Here is a 23,716-nt window from a genome sequence, read left to right as displayed (position 1 = left end):
GATCTTAAGGCAGTTGGGACCAGAGTCACCAAACAAACCATTGGTAACACAATACGCCGCCATGTATTGAAATCCTGCAGCACCCGCATAGTCCCCTCCTTAAGAAGGCACATGTACGAGCCCCGTCTGAAGTTTGCTAAATGATTCAGAGAAGGAATGGGAGAAAGTGCTGTTGTCAGATGAAACCAAAATATAGCTCTTTGGAATTAACTCAACTCGCCATCTTTGGAGGAAGAAAAATGCTGACTATGACCCTAAGGACACCATCCCTACAGTCAAGCACTGAGGTGGAAACATTATGCTTTGGGGCTGTTTCTGTGCTAAAGGTACAGGCTGACTTTGCCACTTTGAGGGACCTAACGGAGCGCATTCTGCGCAGTACAAATCCCATATCAAAAATCAAATCAAAATCTTGGATGAGAACCTTCTTCCCTGAGCCAGAACACTGAAGATGGGTCGTGGATGGGTCTTCCAGCATGACAATGACCCAAAACATACCAAGGCAAAAAAAGGAGTGGCTCAAGAAGAAGCATTAAGGTCATGGAGTGGCCTAGCCAGTCTCCAGACCTTAATCCTAGAGGAAGCTGAAACTTTTGAGTTGCCAAGCGACAGCCAAGAAACCTTAAGGATTTAGAAAAAATTTGTAAAGAAGAGTGGACCAAAATCCCTCCTGATATGTGTGCAAACCTGGTAACCAACTACAAGAAACGTCTTACCTCTGTTTGCCAACAAGGGTTTCTCCATGTACGAAGTCATGTTTTTCTTGGGGATTTTAATACTTATTTTACTCACTGAACTGTAATAACATTTGTATCACGTGTTTTTTCTTGATTTTTGGTTGATATTCTGTCTCCATCATTTAGAAAATACACCTATGATAAAAATTATAGACCCTTCTTTTCTTGACAGAAGTTGTGGGAGGTTGGAGAGGCTACAAATTGGGATGTATGCGTTCACATGAAAATCAAGGTGCTGGGCAAATGCACACGGTTCTTAATTGCTTTCCAAAAGAAACACGGCAGGACCCAATATCAGAATGAAGGGCAGAGATGGAATGCACTGTTACCAATGCAGTAATGATGCTTCCTGGCGATTATTGAAAGCTGAACTCAAGGTCAATGGACCAAAATATATGAACAGGCTTACCTGACAAAATAATCCTATTGAGAGTGGATTTTGTCATTTATACACTACCTCCACACTGCACCAACAGCAGGTGACACACCTATTACTTTGCTCCGCAGTGCAGATTCCTGTGTCACCTCAAGCAACCTCACTGGACAAAGAATCAGTCTCATCGACTCTGACCAACGAGGAGAGGGGAGAAGCAGAATCATAAAAGAGCGGTGTTTCTCAACTTAAGTCCTCAAGGCGCCCCAACAGGTCATGTTTTCAGGATTTCCCTCAGATGAAACGACTGTGGTAATAACTAAGGCAGTGAAACTGATCAAATCACCTGTACAAAATAATGAGGAGCCTGAAAACATGACCTTGTTAGGGCGCCTTGAGGACTGGAGTTGAGAAACACTGAAATAGAGTAATGTCCTTGGCTGTGTGATGTGGCAGAGGCATGTGAATCATAAGACTGGCAAAACAAAATTACAAGTTATTAGGAGGAAAAAAAGGTAGATATTACAACTGTATACTTAGCTGATTGCTGAGAGTGTAATTATAACTTAAAAATATTGGTTTTATAGCATTATTAAACCCAAACATTTATATTGCAGCTTACCAATTCTTACATGTGATGAATATATTAGTTTCCTTTTTTAGGCCTTCCTCTATTTTCATCTGGTGATCCAGCCAGTAAGTCTGTTTTTTAACAGGAAGGCTCTCTTGCAGTCATAGGTATGAGACAGACCATTTAAGACTGATGATCAGATTTTATGTAAAACCTTTATCCCAAAAGGAAAAAAACGGTTTGCTGTACCTGCTTATAAAGTATTAGCTAGAGTTGAGCTTCAATTTGCTACTGTATTTAAATCTGCAAGTAGTTCTAACATACACACCCTCCCCCAGACGGACAATGTTGCTTTCCAAATCTGCCCCTTGTGCTTCTTCATCCAGAGTGGGGGCATTCTAATACAGGAGGTGTTACTGGGCAGATCACCAGGGTAAAACAGAGAAGGAAAAAAAGAAAACAAATGCAGCCACCATTTCTAATGATAGCTAAGCTGCAATATAATACATTTTTGGTTTTGGGTTTAATACTGCTTTGCACAAAGTTTAGGAGCATGTATTCATTTAATGCCAAGATCACACTGTATTGTGCTGCTCATGCGCGAGCGTGGCGGCGATGCTCGCGCAGGCGTCCCCGATCTAGTCAGGTGATGCGAAAGTAGCTTCCATGTGCCTGCCTGGCACGTGTGTGACGCTCCCGCGGCTGTGGTCGCGCCTGTTGCGGTGCTCTTTGTACTGTGCATGTGCGATCACGGCGACGGTGCGCGCACACACAACTCCGGCCGAGTCAGGTGATGCAGAAGTCATCACCACACACCTGATTGGGATGTGTATATAGGGCTGTCTATTCAGCCCTATATCACGGCCAACACACCCTACCTACCACCTGCATGCTTGGACCTGTTTGCCTGCCAATTGATTACAGATGGTACAATACCTTTTTGTCTTATACTCCAACTTGAACCTAGTGATTGCCTTTTTCTTCTCTGCTGTACTAATTTCATTGCTCTGTTTTAGATGCCACACATACCAAGCCTGCTGGCTTTGGTTGCGGTTTAAGTATAAACCTTTACCATCTTGTTACATCCTCTTCCTTTTTAAGAAATTTGGATTCAATATCTGTATTGCCCCACCACCTGGCTTGTGTCATACAAATTACTACCCAAGCTCTAGGTGAGACCATTATGCTTTTAATAATGGTGTGCTCCTCACCCTTTACATTTCTACAGACCCTGCATACTGTTGGAATTCAACAGATCTTTTTCTATAGTGATTATATACTCATACTTTTTATAGGTAGTCCTTTTGCTGCCTAATATTCTCTAGGCTGCTATATGCCTTTTTATTACTACTAACAAATCGAAGTTTAGTCATCTATACTGCATATAAAAGGTACTACTAGTGACTTATATTTTACATACTCTCTTCGGATATATCAGCACAGGTCTCTGATACATGGGGGGTGTTGGCCGTTTATATTATTCACGGTTATATTGGATATACCCACATTTAGTGCTTGATTGCACTGTATGTTGTTGCATGGTATACCTATCTCAAGATACTTTCCTGCCACTCCTACTAGGCACGCCCCCACATGTTGTCCATTGCACTACTTGCATGCCCTGTATCTGATCCTGTTCAGACTGCTGCCATGGGGGGCACATTGATTCCTTCAGACAAATATTTTTTATTGATTGTACGCCATTAAAATTATTGACTGCCTCTTTTCCTCTCTTAAAAATTACTCAGCTTCTGAAGAAGCGTTCTCGCGAAACATGTAGAGCTAGCAATTCATGTTATTATTCAGTATACATTTATAGGTCTTATTTTGACATGTTTTTGATGTGTATGATTCACATTGAAGAGGTTTAGTCATCATTGCATTGGGCAGTATTTTTTAACATGTGTTTGTAATATACATGTAATACAATTTACTTTATTTTTTGTATAATTGGTGCCTTTAAAGTCCAATTTTTGTGCTTTCAAATTTCTACAATTTCTGCCAAGATCACACTGTGCCATTTGTAACCATGTTTCTTTTAAATATCTTCAAATGATTACAGGCAGGCAAACTTGACATTTTTCTCATATTGCTGAAGACACTTTGTATTGTTTCAAACACAAAACATCTAGCAAGTTTGATAATGCATGGAATGCCTGAAATGTGTCTCCTTAAATCTTTGCAATCATTTTTGCCATTACCAACATATAGTTGCAAAAAAGGGGAAAAAAACACAAAACTTTAAAAGTTAATTAAGGAATAAAGTTTACATCCAGTGCTATCCAAAGGCGGCACAAATACTACCCGAGGTAGAAATGTATTACTGTAGGTACTTTGAGAAATGGGAGCATACAACAAAGCAGGACAGCTGTGGTACTCATGTGGTCACTACAGCAGTGTACAAGCACTGTATGTGAATATATTATGACTGGGGGTGATTTAGTATGGATCTTATAGTGGACTAGGGCTTGTGGGGTGACAGCATGTTTATGGCACACACCTGTGCCTTCTCTATTAGTGGTGGGGCAAGTTAAGTGGTTTCAGTCTAGTGAGGATATTCCACTTTTGCAGTTGCTGTGGTGTGGCTGGTCAGGGGCCTCTGCTTTCCTCCCTGGGTGGTCACATAACCGTTGTGCCACCCCCCCCTGTCCTTCGTTGGTGGAGGTCGGTTGGTGCGTTATTTGGGTCGTCCCCTCGGATGGCAGCGAATTACGCAAGCTTGGCTAAAAAGTCTAGATGGTAAGTCTCCATATTACATGCATGGTGATACCCGTATGTACAATGTAATAAAATGTATTGTTAAACAATTTTTTCAGTTGTCTACATAGTTTGATGAAGCAGCAATGGTCTGGGAAACACGTTGGAATAAACCACTTTACACTATGGGCATCAACTACTTTTAATTATTCAATGCCTGTTTGTTGTTTTATGATGACTGTATTTTATGGTTGAAAATTTGTAATGGTTGTTTCTGACCCATGAGCTCTTTTAAATGCATATTTGCAATAAAATTTGTTTTAAATTTCATTGCATTACTTCACTCTCAATTACACTGCCCTAAACCTCCCGTATTAAGTATCAAGGGTCTTTCCCAATCCCCCCCCCTTTTCTTTTTCCAGATTATCGTTCTCTATTAAGAAGTTAACCATGACCATGGGGGAACTGGCGATGCCATATTAAGGTCCCGGTTACACTTGTGTGACCTGAAAGTCGTGCAATTTTGACGCGATTTGAAGCAATGCCTGTGTAATCTTGAGGTCTATGGACCTCAAGTCGCATCAAAGTTGGACCAAAGTAGTGCAGGGGCTACTTTGAAGTCGTACAGATATGAATGGTACTCATTGGAAATCATGGGGTATGACGTGTCATGCGACTTTGCTGTCCCAAGTCGCAGGTGGTTGTAAAGCCACTTGTTTAATAGCATACAATCCCTGTGTTTAACACGCTATGTGCCCCAGTGTCAATGTTATATAAAAAAAAATCTGACAATTTCTACCTTATGTCTCCCGGTGCTCAGTTAACTCCTTGGCTCTTTCCTCTCCAGGGCTGACAACTACAGCGGGAGGGGCCAAGAACTCCAGCTGACGTCAGCCAGGGAGGAGGGGAGGAGAGCAGATAGGAGTCATGAGACGCTCTGATATAAAAGTTAGAAACCGTTTTTTTTCTCTAAAACACAGACACTGGGGCACATAACCTTATTAAACACAGGGGATCGTATACATATAAACATGTATTATAGCAGCTGGAGGGGAAGGGACGGGCACTACCACGAGCTGACACCAGCCATGATAAACTGTGGTCAGTTTACAGGGTGGAGGGCAGAACCAGGCAGGATGAGCCAGGTATTTTATATGATACAAGGGGCCAAATTACACAGCACAAGCACTGTGCTGTATAACACGTTTTAAAAGGGAACAGAATCTTTTTTTTCTTTAGGGTAACAAAGGCTTTCACATTGGAGCGGGTGGGCGTTGACGGTAAAAACACCACTAGTTTTAGCGGCGCTTTACTGTCATATTAGCTGCGCTATTTGGCCACTATTTGGCCGCTAGCAGGGCACTTTTAACCCCCACTAGCGGCCGATGAAGGGGTTAAATGCCCCGTGTAGCGCCGCTGCCACATCGATTTGCAGGCGCTTCAGCAGCAGTGCCTTTTCATTTCAATGGGCAGAAGTAGTGGCGGAGAGGTGTATACACCGCTCCAAAGATGCTGCTTGCAGGACTTTAACGTCCTTCCAGCGCATCACCTCAGTGTGAAAGCACTCAGGCTTTCACACAGGCTGCAGGGGAGGTGTTTTTCAGGCGCTTTTTAGCCCAAAAGCGACTGAAAAACGCCCCAGTGTGAAAGGAGAAAACATTGAAACAAAAATCGGTTTGTCGGTGCATGTGGGCCCAAGATTTTCTAGGTGATTCACAAACATTTAGATACTTACAAGTAAAGAGGTTACAGACACAGAGTGACCTTGCAGCACAGCCACAGGGGCACAAGTTCTTAGTGACCAAACTCTGATAATCTTTTCACAGCTTGCAGCAGCAATCAGAGTGTTTTCATAGTTCACAGTAAGTTCCGAGATCTCAGCTGAGTGACCTCTTAGTGTAGCTAGCAGCCGGCCATCAAGTGCTGACCAGATCTTCACCAAGCAGTCATCTGAGCCCTATAAAGACAAAGATGGCAAAACAGTCTAATAATCTAAAACCGTATTTAGAGATCTTTACAGCATAAGTTTTCAAATATATGTGGGAGAAACAAATCCACTTTCATTGCATTTGCAAAGTGTACTGCCAACTTTATTCTACATGAGTACTAGCTATGGAAAAAAAAAAAAAAAAAAAAAAAAAAAAAAACAACGACAACTTGTGATTTATAACCCATCTGCAAAAAGGTACTGCTAACCTATTTTAAAGAATACAAAACCAACTAAACAGGACAAGTCTATCTGCAATGCACCTAACTGGATGCAGATAAAGTACTGTAGTGTTTTTACAGTGTGGAGTAGGACTCACATTTTAAATGCAACCGAGAATACTAAAACATGTTTTAAATTTAGTGGTGCAAATAACAGCCTCCTGCAGTCACTGTGCAGCAGAGCTCAAACTAGGAGATAGTTAGCACAAAGAGCCAATCAACTGTGCCGAGTGCACATATGCCAAACAAGGGACGCGTTCACACCCCTTTTAGAGAAACCCCTCCCTGGGTGGGTACCATGGGTGGGCCTAGCCTCTCCCTTTATAATCTGGGTCTGGAAGAACCGCCCAAATGAAGAACGCCCTTCAGAGTAAAGCCCAGCATAGGCCCCATCAGAGAGCCCATCTAAGGGAACCTACAGTGAGGGAACTGAAGTGCTATTGTGTCAAATAAATTGCACCCCATCTCTTCCCTGTTACAGGAGGGGCCCACAGCCAGCATGATCGTTGCTGGTGGCAAAATTAGGGCCCTGCCAACGCTTGGTGTAGTCCACAGGATAGGGTCCATTTCCACCTTGGGAGGATGTGTCGGCCTTACTTGTTAGATCTGTGCCACATGGAGTTTAAAAAGAGTGAACAATACACGATAGCTGGAGAGAAGAGATTTTTTTTCCACTTTCCATGGAAGGCGGCCTTATGAGCTCCGAAAACTATTTTGATGGCCAGGAAGTTAGAAAATGAGTTGCGGCGATATGAAGTTCCATTGCTGGCAATGGAGTGAGACTTGTCATGAGATTTGGAACTATCAAATTGCATGAAAAGTCGCACTGGTGGGAACAGGGACTAATGTTAACCTTATCCTTTAAACATTGTACATAGTACAAACATCGAACCATGTGCTTTTAATTACCGTATAACACGCACTTTTCCCCCCTGAAAATAGAGGGCAAATCATGTGTGCATGTTATACGCCAATATTTTACATGGGCTGCCGGGGAGGGTTGAGCGCCACCGGATTACAGAGCAGGGATCTCCTGTTTACTTGACAGCCACTGTAATACGAAGTCCCACCTCCTGGATCGGCTATGATAGACATCATATGTCCCGACATTGGACCAGTGTTCTCTCCATCATAGGAGCCAGTCCAGGAGGCAGGACTTCGTTTTACAGTGGCCGCCGAGTAAACGGGAGCTCCTCGCTCTATGTAATCCGGCATCTCTAATCCCTGTGCACTGATCAGGCTGCATTGATGGGCAATAGTGAGGCTGTAGATGGGCACTGATCGGGCTGCACTGATGGGTACTCATCAGGTTGCATTGTTGGGCACTGACCCTTATTTTGCTTCAAGTTCTTTAATTAAAATTTAAGTTTTTTTTTCCTGAAATATCCCTCCTAAAATTCAGGTGTGTGTTATACACCTGTGTGTGTTATATGCTAATACAGTATGTCCTTTGTTCTAGGTAGGCTTTTAGGCCCCTTTCACACTGAGGCAGTGGGGGCATCGGCGGTAAAGCGGCGATATATTTAGCGCCTCTTTACCGTAGTTTTAGCAGCGGTATTCAGCCGCTAGAGAGGCGGTTTTAACCCCCGCTAGCGGCCGAAAAAGGGTTAAAACCGTCTGCAAAGCACTGCTGCAGCAGCGCTATGCCCGCGGTATAGCCGCGCTGCCCCATTGATTTCAATGGGCAGGAGCGGTGTATACACCGTGCCTTCACCGCTCCAAAGATGCTGCTAGCAGGACTTTTTTCAGCGTCCTGCCAGCGCACCGCTCCAGTGTAAAAGCCCTCGGGGCTTTCACATTGGAGAGACAGCAGCGGCTGTTTCAGGGCGCTTTGCAGGCACTATTTTTAGCGATGTAGTGCCTGCAATGCGCCCTAGTGTGAGAGGGGTCTTAGAAAGATGTAATAAAAAAATTAAAAAACTACTGATATTTTACATTTTGTGCGATTTCTCAGTGGCACATATAAAAGTCCCAATTACCTTGGTTTTGGGCGTGAAGGGTTTTACATATTTTTTTTAAACATTGTTAATTTATGGATTTAGAATTAGCCAACTTACAGTAAAAATTCTTTGACCTGTTCGGTCAAATGCAACACAGTAGACAGAAGAGAGATGACCCAGAATCCTCCTCTGCATCTTTATCTGCTGGTACATGGTAACAGGAAATGCAGAAGCGAACTGCATGGCCCCGGTAAGATGTTTCCCCTGATGCACATCCACTAAAAAACACACAAAAAACGTAGTAGTGAGAGTGATTAGTGGGTGTTGTCAGATGCAGCATACATATGGAAAGGATTTTGCCATACCAACAAATGGAGGATTCCTCCTGGTAACAGGCACTTCTGGTGGTCTCCCACGCTGAAGAGTGGCAAATGACTTCTGACTCCACTGAGCATTTCTGTGACCTTAAGACAAGTAAAAACAATGTGGTATGAAAAAAATACAGGCATATGAGAAAGTGTCTAGAAAATAATCTTTCAAGTGTGTTAAAACTAACAATTAACCTCTCATTTGCGCCTTTTTCGCCTGCTAAATATACTGCTGTTATTTTTTAAAAGTGCAAAAAACACCTTTTGGTTTTGCCAGAAATAGTAAGAGTTGATAACTTTCTAAGCTTACATTTATTTTGGAATTCATAGCCAATATACACTGTGCTGTCACGTAAAAGAGGAAAAAAGGAGCCCGCTTATTTCTGGCACATCAGTTACTTTTCTGTATTTGCAGTGTGATGAAAGGAATAAAACATGGGGAAGTGTGAATGTATAAAAATTAAATTCCAGGGATGCACAAACCTTTTTTGAAAAGTTTTTCCTTGACATATGCTTTACAGGAATGCCGTTATAAGAGGAACTTAAAGCCTACTGGGAGAACAGCCCAAGTGAAGTTCAAGGTAGGCCTAGCAAAGGCCCCATCAGACAGTCCATCTATGACATTGGTTCTCAACTCCTGTCCTCAGGATCCACTAACTGATCAGGTTTGCACAATAACTGAAATACATCACAGGTGATTTAATTTGCTCTTCTAGTTTGCATCTCCCCCAAGGTAATACTTTAAACCTGCCGTGTAGTGGGTCCTGAGGACAGGAGTTGAGAACCACTGATATAAGGGAACCTACAGTGAGGGAACTGAAGTGCTAGTTGGCATCCTTTTGTCAAATAAATGGTACCCCATCTCATCCTATGGGTGGAAGGAAAGAAAATTACTTGATTTTCCCCATTAATTCCTCATTGAAAAGGTGTCCAACATTTGGGCATGGAAGTGTAATCAGTGCAGTCAGAGGTCCCACACGGGCAGGTGTTAACAAGCAATCGTTAACCGCTTCTGGACCAGCTGCCGCAGTTACACTGCGGCAGGTTGGCTCCCCTGCGCGAGCCAGCATAGCTGTACGTCGGCTCTTTAAGACGTTGCTGGAGGCGAGTGCCTGGCGGGGCGCAAATCACCGCCGGGCACCCGCGATTGCTCGTTACAGAACGAGAACGGGGATGTGTGTGTGTGTGTAAACACAAACATCCCAGTTCGCTCAAGGGAGATGAGACAGATCGTGTGTTTATACCAAGTATGAACACCGATCTCTCTTCCCCTAGTCAGTCCCATCCCCCCCACAGTGAAAACACACCTAGGGAACACAGTTAACCCCTTCCCTGCCAGGGTCATTTATACAGTAATCAGTGCATTTTTATAGCACTGTGTCAAAAGTGTCCGATTTGTCCGCCGCAATATCGCAGTCCCGATAAAAAAAAAAAAAAAAAAAAAAAATCAAAGATTACCGCCATTACTAGTAAAAAAATAAATAAAAATGCCATAAACCTATTCCCTAGTTTGTAGACGCTATATCTTTTGCACAAACCAATCAATAAACACTTATTGCGATTTTTTTTACCAAAAAATGTAGAATACATATCAGCCTAAACTGAGAAAAAATTTTTTTTTTTTTTTTTATTTGGGATATTATAGCAAAAAGTAAAAGATAGTGTTTTTGTTTTTTTTTCCCAAAATTGTCGCTCTTTTTTTGTTTATAGCGCAAAAAATAAAAACCGTAGAGGTGATCAAATACCACCAAAAGAAATCTCTATTTGTGGGAAGAAAAGAAAGTCAATTTTGTTTGGGTACAACGTTGCACGACAGCATAATTGTCAGTTAAAGCGGCGCTGTGCCGTATCGCAAAAAATGGCCTGGTCATTGAGCAGCCAAATCTTCCGGGGCTGAACTGGTTAAAGAGAAACTCCCCTTTTGTTGAAAAAAAAAAAAAATTCCCCTCTGGGTGATCTATGTACATTGCAAAAATTTTAACAAACTTTGATGCAGATTCCTACCGTTTATTATTCTGAAGACATCACTGTGTTGCCAGTGTTCAGGTGCAAAGTGAATCTGTATGGGAGCGTTTTTATAATAAATCAGCTGCTTCACCCGCAAAGCTCTAATGAGGGAAATTGCAAGGTCTGCATTCCATCAGACGCAATTTCCCTTTGAGAGTTTTCCACCAAAAATGTAATTTTTGTTGCAGGGGATGCTCAAAATCTAATTTGTATCTTAGTGCAGACTTCTGGGAAAATCAGTACAAGCAAATCACACAAGCAGGAAATTACATACCCAGGGGGAGCCATGTTGCATTTTGCAGAATTGAAAGGAAAAAGGTAATTTTTAACTAACATTTAGAGTCCTTTCACACTGAGGTGCTTCTAAACTGTCCAAAAAACGCTGGAGGGCTTTTGCAGCACTTCTGAGGCATTTGCGGTGCACTTTTTAAAGAACACGTGACTCAAAAACTTCTTCAAAAAACATTTTAAAGGCGCTTGAAGCGCTTTTCAGGCACTTCCTTTCCTTTCAATGGATAGGGGCATTTTTTAGATGCTTTTTTTTTTTTTTTTAGCTTTTACAACATGCCCCAAAGATGCTGCATGTCAGATTTTGTTTTAGCGCACTGCCCAGTGTGAAAGTTTATATTGATTCTAATGGGAAGCAGTTTTCGTGAGTTTTCAGCTTTCTTTTGTAATGCCAAAGCACTTGTAAAACTCCTCAGGGTGAAAAGGCTCTTAATTACAATATGACTTGTGTTGCAATTGAATACAATATACTGTATATATTTTTTTTTTTTTTTTTTAATTTAGCAAGTTTTTTTCCCCATGAAAGTGGAGTTACCCTTTAAATACAGGTTTGTCCATGCAGGGTTTAGCCTTGTCTTAACCCTGACAGATTCCACATGTAAGTAGATTAAACCGGTTGGTGTACGTTCCTCTTTTGCGAGCACATTGGACCCACAGCCCAGCAGGACTCTGGACAGATGACGAGAATCACCCGTGGTGTTCAGCTCTCATTGATAACCGAGGAGAGCAACGGTATCATGTGTGATTTATATACAACTTAACACAGTGACAGTTTATCTTAGCACTTCAGCATTGCCTTGTCAGCAGAAGCCTTGGGAAAAGTTGATTATTGCTGTGTGTTTCACCTTATTTACCTGCTGGCTTGTGTTCATCTATCCTGCCATTGCTGTCTGAAAGCAAACTAAAGAGCATTTGAACAGGCACATTGTGTAGCTGCGCTGTTTATCTGAGAGTTTCCAAGTAATGACTTGATACACAGTAAACTGCATTCATTGTTGACAGGTTGTTTGTAAAGAAAGAGGACTTCTGTGCACATCACTGGATACATGTGTGTCTTGTAGGCTGCATGTGCACTTGATTCAGCCTTCAAGCAGCATTGTATCAACTTGGCTCCACTCAGAGTTTGGTTTTCCTTTACATACAGATGTTCAATTGTTACTAAACCCAGGAGCCTGCATTCACTCTATCTGGTCTCCCACAGTACACAGAACATGGAAAAGTAATTATTTTAGTAAATATAAACTGCTAAATATCTTTTCTCCTCAGTGGTAAATAGCAATCTTGTGACTTCTACCAGTATCTGGTTAAATCTTGTAGGAGGAGTTTTCATTCTACTCTGACTGTCCTATGAGGCTGCAGGGCCCATGACCCTCTGTCCGGACAGTGCTGATTGGCCTTGCTCGTCAGGTGTACACCTGCATGAGTCCAATCTTTCCGGTAAGAGACAGGTGGTTCTGGTGGAGGACTTTCTATGTCACTCTCAATTTTCTGATGCCTGTTCAAGATTACAGTGACTGTCAATTTCCACTTGGATCATATTTTGTTACTTATTAGGACCTCTCTGTGGTCCCTCATATTCACTTATGGACATTAATTTGTATTGAATATATGTCATCAATATTTATGATCACAAGCACCCTCCCAAGGAAAAAAACAAAACAAAACAATCCTCCCTGGTAACACACCAAACTGAGCATGTGCAGCTTGCCCCAAGGCTGTTTTATCGGGAGATGGATTGGGGACAGTGGAAGAAGGGGAGGATCAGAGAAGACAGGATCAAACAGCCTTTTTACACAATGCAGAGGATTAACCCCTTAGGTCTCACATTGAGTATATATATATATATATATATATATATATATATATATATATATATATATATATATATATATATATATATATATATATATATATATACACTGCATATACAGACTGATTTTAATGTTGTGGGTTTAGTAACACTTTAAGCTGCTTGTTCTAGTCTCTGCTCATCCATAATGGCTTGCATGGTTTATATTTACTACATCCCTAAGGGTGTTCCATAATGATATGCTTTGTTGATGCACCATTCTATGACTGTTTAACCATATGTTGTTGTGTCACTCTGACTGCATTGGAACCATGTGATATGGAACCATGTGTGACACATAAAAGGGGGTTGACAACATTGTCATTTCCACAGCGGGGAACTTGCGGTCTGGGAGTATCCAGCCTGTTTTTAGCAGTGTGAACTTCAATAAACGTTTTGTAATTTTGTATTAATCCCTTAATACCATTTCACTTTTTTTTAAAGCTAATTTTCAGGAATTCAGCCACTTACTAAAAAGTGAAGGTACACCAAGTTAAAGTTGTTACTAAACCCACAACAGTAAAATTTGTCTGTATATGCAGTAAAGCATGCTTGTTATACTCGCTGTGGAACCTAAGGGGTTAATCCTCTGCACTGTGTAAAAAGTCTGTTGATCCTGTCTTCTGTGATCCTTCCCTTCTTCCACTGTCCCCAATCCATCTCCTGATGAGACAGAGCCTTTGAAAGCACTCTGCACATGCTCAGTTTGGAGTGTATTGCTAGAGGTTTTTTTTTCTTGGGAGGGTGCATGTGATCAGCACAGGGCCAATCAGCACTGTCCAGACAGAGGGTCAAGGGTCATGCAGCCTCATAGGACAGTCAGAGGAGAATGAAAACTCCTCTTACAAGCTTTAACCAGACACTGATAGAAGCCAGAAGACTGCTATATACTTCTGATAAGAAAAGGTATTTAGCAGTTTATATTTACTAAAATAATTGCATTTCCATGTTCTGTGTACTGTGGGAGACCAGATATAGTGAATGCAGGGTCCTGGGATTAGGAACACTAAGTCCAAGAAGCTAACAGACATCGGTGTAGAAGGAGTTAACAGGTTGGAGCTCCTGAGCCAGTGCGGCTTGCTATGAGGGCACTCAGCAGGGGGGGCGGTGGGGGGGGGGGCAGAGCACCGGGGGGGAACCGAAGAAGAGGAGGATTGGGGCTGCTCTGTGCAAATGAATAAGCTCAGCGTCGCTGTGTGAAACGCATCTACCTGTACGCTTGTCCTGTGGTGTTATTCATGTTAAGGATTTTACAATAAAGAGATTCATCATTACCTCGGTGTGCAGCCATCCATTCCTTTTATCTATATTGCACGGCCGGCGGGCCGAGGCTAGCACCCCTGGGAGGAGACCATTCCCCAGCCTTCCTGGTTCCATCACTCACCTGGAGCGGCATTTTCTTTTTCTATTGTCTGCTCTGAGCAAAACCACTGCACAGAGCAGGTAAAATAATGTTTTTTTTTTTTTTTTTTAAATAAAAAAAAATTCCTTTACAAAATCACTTTAATATCCCTGTGCTGTACAGGATGATGCCCCACCCCCCCACCCCACAGACCAGAGCTTCGAGGTAGAGGAGGAGAGAGCCAGTGCAGGGTAGAAGGTAAGAGATACAACCTGCTCTGAAATCCCCTTGACATAACAGGCATCTAATCTTTGCAGTGCAGTTTAGTCCCACTGCAAGATGGATTTTTTTTATTTTTTTCCCATTGAGTTGGGCTTTAAACCAGCCACAGCCAAGCAAAGGGAATCTCTGAACCATGGTCTAGAAAGTAAGTTCCCATATTTCGATTGGTAGAGGTTCCTTTAAAACAGAAAGAAAGAATTCATTAAGGAGTAATATACCTTTGTCTGTACGCAATGTTGACTGTTTGACAAGGCCAAGCAGAGAACTTGCTCTGGATAGGTTTGCTGGAGAGTGGTTATCAAGAAACGTTGTTAAACTCTGACATAATTTCAGCAAATGGTCTGGCGCTACACACTTGTTAGCCGATACCTGCAAGCAGAAAATAAAAAAAATTAAAAATCACATTATCTGAAAAGGTTCTCATAATCCAGGTCATGGTATAGGTCAGCCTCTCTCAACCTTTTCAACAGAGGAACCCTTGAAATAACTTTCTAGTCTCAGGAAACCCCTGCTAGGCTTATCTACTCTACCTTTCAAACATATATGGGTAGGCCCTAAAAACTTAACCCAAAGAATTAACTGTTAGTGTAAACAAATCAGACAGTATTCAACTGCGTTTTTGCAAGTGTGCCATTACCACTACAATTCTAATTTCCAAATCCAGAGAAAACTAAGTGTAAAAGACACCGCTTTAATCCTGCACTTGCTTGGTGATTTACATGCCTTTAACCCTTGCCTAAATTTAGAAAGCAGGCTACGGGGTGCACACAGGTCCTCAGGATCAATATCCAGTCTGAAAGAGTTTAGTTTCCAGAAGCGTAATATGAGAATCCAAGACTGCTTGGAATTTCAAAAACTGATTGGAGTGAAACACTTACATGTGAGAGGGAAGACAGGCAGAACGACTTATCAGAGGGCAAGAAAATGAATTAGAACATGTTCTCCTGAAAACAGCCAGAACAATGTTCACCCTTGGTCCTTAAAAGAGGGGGAAAGAAAAGGTCCTTAATGGGATAAAGTGAACACGCAAGAACAAATATTGAATCTTCCATTGCCGACTGGGAACTAGCTTATGGCAGAAATAAGCACAGGGCCACCGATCCCTCTAATGTGCTATAGTTCCTTCAGATTTAAGGAACGTTGAATACATGTACATTGAAGACTGCTTGATGGTAAAGGCGTAAAGTAGGATAAATCTGTGGAACGTGTCATGGAGATCCCCAAATCATTTTTGCCTGGAGTTTTTCCTTAATGCAAAAAATTTTTAAAAAATCCTCCGATCGAGTTCAGAAAATTACAATTTCTAAAAAAAAAACCCCTTCACCTAAACATGGAGCACTACAGTCATTCACAGCACAATCACATGTTTCAACACACAGCACAAAGGACTGTGCAACGTTTAGCAAAGTGCCTAAAATAAGAATTGTAAAAGTATTAGGGAAGTTTTGGGGTTTAGAAAAATACATAAAAAAAAAAAAAAAAGACACTGGAGGGGTAAGTCACCGTACTAGGACCCTCAGTCAAAGAGAATCCTGGTGGGTATACGAATTGTGCTTATTAGCGCCTAGAGGATTAAATGAGGAATTTGATCAATTGTTTTTTTGGCCAATTTTTAATTTTCTAAATATTTTGAATAAATCAATTTGTAAATTTTAACTATACATAATCACCACAAATATATATATTGATTCTGTTCTATATGGATCTTCTCATGATTAGAATAGCAAATATATATATAAATATGGTAAAGTCTCCTTCCTCACTGTGTCCCTCTGCAGCCTTACAATCTCCCGGCTGTCCTGTCAAGGTTTCTGTCTGCAGTGTGGTAATGAAGGGTAATGGTCTGGGGGAGGAAGGAAGGAATTAATTCTCTACAATCTCCCGGGGCTGTGATATGTAGTCTAGTCAGCGGCCATGCAGTGTACCAAAGCCCCGCCTCCTCCTTGTCCGTGATAGGCTTAACACTGACTCCCTGCTGGGAAACTGAGACAGTGTTCCGTCACGGACAAGGAGGCGGGACTTTGGTACAGTGCACAGTCGCAGACTAGACTACAGCTGTTCATCTTCGGCTATTTACGGCGGCTCCTGTCTATCACAGAAGCTGGTCCAATGCCAATGGCGGAGGCGGGACTGTGTGCGTCACTGCCAACTGGGAGCCGAGGAAACAGATGACGGATCAGTGATTTCATATGTGATGGTGAGCTGCATTGATGGGGGAGATGGGCACAGAACAGGATGCACTGAAGCTGCAGATGGGCACTAGTCAGGCTGCATTGATTCTCACTGACCATTATTTTGCTTCAAAGTGGTTTATTTAAAAAAAAAAAAAAAAAAAAGTTTTTTTTTCCTGAAACTTCCCTCTTAAATTGGGGTGCGTTCTATACGCCGATAAATACGGTAATTGAATGTTATTTGTGCGTTTTTGGATTTGTTTTATAGGATATATTTATTAGTAATTTAATATATTCATTTATTCAATATTTTTTTTAGTAAATTTGTGCAATATATACATTTTTTATAGTTATTTCATCTAGTTATTCACAGTTTGGTCTTAGCGCCACACATTTGTTATGTAATTTTGTATTGTCACATTTAGGGAAATGTGGGGAGTGCTGGCAGCTGTCTATTTTATTTTTCGCTAGTTTATTATTCATTTTTCATTGCATTTATTAATTTTAGCAGCTAACAAGGTTTCCACCGATTAAAATAAGAATTGTCAGCATCACCCAGCAGACAGAATCTTTATTCCTCTCCAATTATGTTTTTCCAGCATTTTCAGAGCCTTGAAAAAGTATTCACACCCCTTGTAATTTTTCACATTTTGTCAGGTTACAACCAAAAACGTAAATGCATTTCATTGGGAATTTATGTGATCGACCAACCCAAAGTGGCACATAATTGTGAAGTGGAAGGAAAATAATAGTTTTCAAAATTGTTTACAAATAAATATCTGAAAAGTGTGGCGTGCATTTGTATTCAGCCCCCTTTACTCTGATACCCCTAACTAAAATCTAGTGGAACCAATTGCCTTCAGAAGTCACCTAATTAGTAAATAGCGTCCACCTGTGTGTAATTTAATCGCAGTATAAATACAGCTGTTCTGTGAAGGCCTCAGAGGTTTGTTAGAGAACCTTTGTGAACAAACAGTATCATGAAGGCCAAGGAACACACCAGACAGGTCAGGGATAAAGTTGTGGAGAAGTTTAAAGCAGGGTTACGTTATAAGAAAAATATCCCAACCGTTGAACATCTCACGGAGCACTGTTAAATCCATCATCCAAAAATGGAAAGAGTATGGCACAACTGCAAACCTACCAAGACATGGCCGTTCACCTAAACTGACTGGCGGGGCAAGGAGAGCATTAATCAGAGAAGCAGCCAATAGGCCCATGGTAACTCTGGAGGAGCTGCAGAGATCCACAGCTCAGGTGGGACACTGTGTCCACAGGACAACTATTAGTCGTGCTCTCCATAAATCTGGCCTTTATGGAAGAGTGGCAAGAAGAAAGACATTGTTGAAAGAAAGTCATAAATAATCCCGTTTGCAGTTTGTGAGAAGCCATGTGGAGGACACAGCAAACATGTGGAAGAAGGTGCTCTGGTCAGATGAGACCAACATTGAGTTTTTTAGCCTAAAAGCAAAACGCTATGTGTGGCGGAAAACTAACACTGCACATCATCCTGAACACACCATCCACACTGTGAAACATGGTGGTGGCAGCATCATGTTGTGGGGATGCTTTTCTTCAGCAGGGACAGAGAAGCTGGTCAGAGTTGATGGGAAGATGGATGGAGCCAAATACAGGGCAATCTTAGAAGAAAACCTGTTAGAGTCAGCAAAAGACTTGAGACTGGGGCGGAGGTTCACCTTCCAGCAGGACAACGACCCTAAACATACAGCCAGAGCTACAATGAAATTATTTAAATCAAAGCATATTCATATGTTAGAATGGCCCAGTCAAATTTAAGACCTAAATCCAATTGAGAATCTGTAACAAGACTTAAAAATTGCTGTTCAGACGCTCTCCATCCAATCTGACAGAGCTTGAGCTATTTTACAAAGAAGAATGGGCAAAAATCTCACTCTAGATGTGCAAAGCTGGTAGAGACATCCCCAAAAAGACTTTGCAGCTCTAATTGCAGTGAAAGGTGGTTCTACAAAGTTTTTGACTCAGGGGGGCTAAAAACAAACGCACGCCACACATTTTAGATATATTTGTAAAAAATGTTGAAAACCCATTTATCATTTTCCTTCCACTTTACAATTATGTGCCACTTTGTGTTGATCTATCACATAAAAACCCAATAAAACTGATTTATGTTTTTGGTTGTAACATGACAAAATGTGGAAAATTTCAAGGGGTATAAATACTTTTTCAAGGGACTGTAGGTGGTTGGATACTTCAGGCTCATTACAGTGTGTATGCCTCACTGTATAAAAACAGTACACAAAATAACATACAATAGCAGAAAATGAGATTGTGCTTACCATTTCCTCATACGTTCTACTGTGTTCATTGCCCTGCCAATCCAATCTGTTTGGAAGTAGCTAGGATAGAGAAGAAAATGAAGAAAATTATAACTCTAAAACCTTTCAAAACTCAAGGCTAAAAAAAATAAAATCAAGCTATTATACGAACCATTTCGCTACGATAGCTTTTTTAAAAAATGCAGTTAAAATATTAAAAATGTAATTAACCATAACACATGAGAACTTAGTGACAGAATTTACACAAGGTCATGGAAATATTTTCTTTTTCCAATATATTTGAACATGCAAACATTAGATCTTCTAACAGTGCCTACAGATAAAGGTGATGTACTTGAATAAAAGCACAAGGAAAAATTAAATAGTCATTTAGCAAAAATGTCAACAGATGTAATGCTGTACTGTTGAAAAATTAAGCACATCTTGGCCTCAGATGCTAGTATTGCATATTCTTTAAAAGAGAAGTATGGGTTAATTTTTTCGAAACATACTTACCTAGGTGGATACAGCATCGTACCCCCGTCGCCTCTAACATTGAGAACCGAGTGATCTATGCAGAATTCATAGTTGACCGGACGACCGCAAGGTGTCCAGGCCCTGGAGCAACCAAGCAACCCCAAACCATTATTTCATCACCTTGCTTCACAGTTGGTATAAAGTTCTCCTGAAATTCTGTCTTTGGCTTGCTCCAAACAAGTCTACAGTAACTATGGCCAAACAACTTTGCTTTAAATTCATCAATCCACAGCTTACTGTTACAGAAAGCATACATATTCAATTGAAAATGAAGGGCTTGCTCTAATGTTTTTTTTAGACACCAAAGGCTTTTCCCTGTCACATCTACTGTACTAAGATTAAATTACTGTAGTTTTTAAATGTAGATGCATGTACTCTGACACCAACTGTTGTAAGAATTACCAGCAGATCCCACAACAAAATATTGGGGTTCTTGGAGAATTCTTTTAGCATCAGCTCTTCCACTGAGCTTGCTTGGACAGTAAGTCCTGGACAAAATTACAAACTAGAGCACTTAAGATTGGCATGTTCTAACCCCTGCTGCCCCACATGATCATTGTGTCATCTAGCAGGAAGGATGTGCTGGCTCTCTCTCGCTCTCCAGCTCCGCCCTCTTGCCAAAGCAGCACTACAGTATTAACAAGCCGGTCACTGTCAGCTGTGTATACAGGAGCTGCACTGGCAGAAATCTGAAGGGGAAGAGAACACACAGCCTAAACAGCAAAGTGTTGAAGTGGCCAAAAGAGGAGAAAATGCAGGCTGTTTTTTTTTTTTTTTTGTGCAGCTGCACCTAGATTTTACTTGCTGCCCCAGAATATGTGAATGAGCAATCAAATAAAAGGGGCTATTTCAGTTAAAAAGAGTTAAAAAGAGAAATGATCAGTGACATAACCCATACATCCTGAATAAAATTAGATTAGTGCTTACCTTATATTCGTTGAGCTCCTGTCTCAGCATCTGCAAACAAAGAAAGCGAAGATAGAACTTAATTTAGTTGACTTGTAAAGTCTATTTCAAATGGTACATAAGCAATTTAAAACCGTCAAAAGTGCACCTTTGGTACCCGAGAATATAATTTACTTCAGAAAATGGGGCAAGGAGGAAGGCACTGCCTTTTATTTTTTCAGTTGAAAGACGATAGTAAACTTGTCACAAACCTGAACATATGATGAAATTGCAAGGAGGTTACTTTAACCGCATACGTCAAAAAGATCAGAAAATTAGAGACACAAGCAGCTGAATTTTTAAGAAAATTGAGTGTCTGTGGAGTCAACCATATTGGTAGAGGAAGGGATTTGCTTTCTCGTGTAGGGGCTTGTCCTGGATAACAAGTGATCTGATAATTAGTGGGGTAATATTCAAGTAACAAGAGGCACCGAAAAGCTATATTCATAGAATGAAGCAGAAGCGGGGAATCCTTGCACTGCAGGTCCCCAGGTATGGTTTTCCCTCCAGCTAGGAAAACAGTACAGTAGCACAGTAGTATCAAATCTTATCCCAAATCTTGTTAGACTAGCAGTTAAAGGCAGCAGTGTCTAATGCAGGCCATACACACTAAATTTCAACCGATTCCTGAAATTCACTTAGTGGGTGGCCCTGTTGGCCCCTCCCTGCTCAATATCCTTTTATTGAAAAATGGAAGCAGTCAGGCAGAGAATTTTCAGCAATAGCCCAACAGGGGTCATCTATCTGTGCTGATAGCATGGATTGAGGAATCGGACATTTTTATTTTTTTTTAACTATATATATATATATATATATATATATATATATATATATATATATATATATATATATATATATATATATATATATATATATATATATTCAGCCTGTAGGTTAAATAAAAAAAAAAAATCTAACAAAGTATGGCCCTCACAATGCAGATCAACAGCTATGATGTGCAAGACACAATAGTGTCTATGCACAGTAAGTGCATTGCTATTTTTCAGGAGGAATTCAAGACTAGAAGATAGATCTATCAAGGCATCGCTCAAACACAATTAACGTTTCTGGATGTTCTATCAAATAGAAAGTTTCACTTCTTGAGTTCAGGTTCACCTTAAAATTTTATTATGACGGATCTTGTAAATCAATAGGGAGATTCTGAGAAGGGGTGTTGGACAAGTGTGACCATTACAGGAAAGGTTGAGATCTGCATATAGCTTCAGCTACCTATATCTCCAGTTCCATTAAATTGTTTTTATGTGTAGCTTCACTGCACTGAACGAAGAGGTCTGTCTTTCAAAATTTAGCATTCGCCAAATATACAACAAAAATTTGTTACCAGTGGAATGCCAGCTTTAGTCTTATATTTACTGGAAAAGTACAGGTTCTCTTTCAGGATAGGTGTTGCTTTAAGAATACAGTAAAACCTTGGATTGCGAGCATTATTCGTTCCAGAAACATGCTTGTAATCCAGAGCACTTGTATATCAAAGCAAATTCCCTATAAGAAATAATGTAAACTCAAACGATTAGTTCCACAGCCATTTATTCATAGGTCCTTCAGTTTATAGTCCATATAAAAAAAATATAGGAATGTGACCAGGTTGTGTAACCATAAAATGTCCATCCACAAATGGAAGCCTTCACAAGGGCATTAGAAGCAAAATCCAGCAGAAGCTCTAGCATTTAAAAGAGAAGAGAGGCGCCTCCAAGTGTAGCAATATGTTGCTAAATGTTGTACCTTCCTTAAATGTAACCATATTGCTACACTTAGGAGGCGCCTCTCTTCTCTTGTATACTCAGTTGTCACATGACACTACTTGTATATCAAGTCAAAGTGTATTTAAAAATGTTGCTGGTCTTGCAAAACGCTCTCAAGTCAAGTTACTCTTAAACCAAGGTTTTACTGTATATCAAACAGCCAAACTTTCCATTGTTGCAATGGCTGCTATATTAATAAAAAGTATATAATCATACACCTGAAATCATGCTAAAAATTTTAATTTTACTGTGTGGCTTGCCAAGTAGCAGCACAACCTCTGTGCCACCAGTAATACTTTTCCTATATACAGCAAGCATAGAACAGCAGCCGCCTCTCAAGCTTGTGCACCCAGCTCAACACAGGGAATGCCATTATCCCCGACTGGCGCTGCAAGAATATTTTTGTGTGATCTCAGGTATAAAATCAAAAACCTCTAATAGATACACAAGCCAGCGTTTTGCCTGAATATTTGTTTGAAGGTGTAGTTATCCTTTTAAAACGTGCACTTAAAAAGGGAACCTCCTGTGTCATGAAACGTCCTGTCAACAGAAAGGACGGGTCTTTCCAATGGTAGATATCCCAAATTTTGGGTAACAAACTGAACTAAAATGACAATAATAGCAGAACCATGGTCAAAATGTAAAATCATTCATTTACCTATTGTATTTAGTTAATTTCTAACCTACTCCTATTAATCCAAATTTACTTTGTGAAATTCTCTGCATATTTACTTCCTTGTTTTCTGTGACACATTCACTATGCCCTGCAAGTAGGCACTGCTGTGTCACTGAATTCACAGAGCCTGCCTTCTGAACTACAGAGGTACTGAGAAGAAGAGTTTCAGGAGGCGGAGTCAGTATAGAAATCACTGTTTGCAGACAGCAAGGTACCATGGGATATGTAGGCCTTAGAAATTAAAAGCAAACAGCAGAGGAGAAGTTGCAAAGTATGCAGGGAATCCAGGAAGTTGCAGAAAAGGATAACCTGCAGACACATAGCACTCACAACATTAAAGTGGTTGTAAAGCTTTAAGGGTTTTCACCTTAAAGGGGTTGTAAAGTCAGAAGGTTTTTTTATCTTAATGTATTCTATGCATTAAGATAAAAAGCCTTGTGTGCAGCAGCCTACCCAGCACCCCCTCCAGCCACTCTGTCTCTCTCCTCATTAGACAGATTAACAGGAGCCATTGGCTCCTACTGCTGTCAATCAAACCCTGTGTCACTGGATCAGGTCTGATTCTCGCTGTCTGTGTCCATAGACAGCAGTGGAACTCGAGAGCTAGCCTGCATGGGTGCTCCCATGGAAAGTGGCTTTCTGTGGGGGCACCCAATGAAGGGGAG

General features: G+C 40.9%; 1 protein-coding gene across 1 annotated transcript in view; it reads right to left on the bottom strand.

The window, feature by feature from the left end:
- LOC141129299 (bromodomain and WD repeat-containing protein 1-like) overlaps positions 1-23,716 on the bottom strand; it is a 189,139-nt gene that overhangs the window by 116,159 nt on the left and 49,264 nt on the right. Inside the window, exons 3-8 of the mRNA XM_073617246.1 lie at positions 20,595-20,624; positions 19,152-19,211; positions 14,881-15,031; positions 8,892-8,990; positions 8,644-8,804; positions 6,114-6,335 (exon numbers count right to left, since the gene is read on the bottom strand). Of these exons, the coding sequence (XP_073473347.1) occupies positions 6,114-6,335; positions 8,644-8,804; positions 8,892-8,990; positions 14,881-15,031; positions 19,152-19,211; positions 20,595-20,624 (723 nt within the window). The remainder of the gene's footprint in view (positions 1-6,113; positions 6,336-8,643; positions 8,805-8,891; positions 8,991-14,880; positions 15,032-19,151; positions 19,212-20,594; positions 20,625-23,716) is intronic.

Source organism: Aquarana catesbeiana, linkage group LG02 (assembly GCF_042186555.1).
Source record: "Aquarana catesbeiana isolate 2022-GZ linkage group LG02, ASM4218655v1, whole genome shotgun sequence".
In the NCBI taxonomy this organism is placed as follows: Eukaryota; Metazoa; Chordata; class Amphibia; order Anura; family Ranidae; genus Aquarana; species Aquarana catesbeiana.
This window is presented reverse-complemented; position numbering and strand designations above follow the sequence as displayed.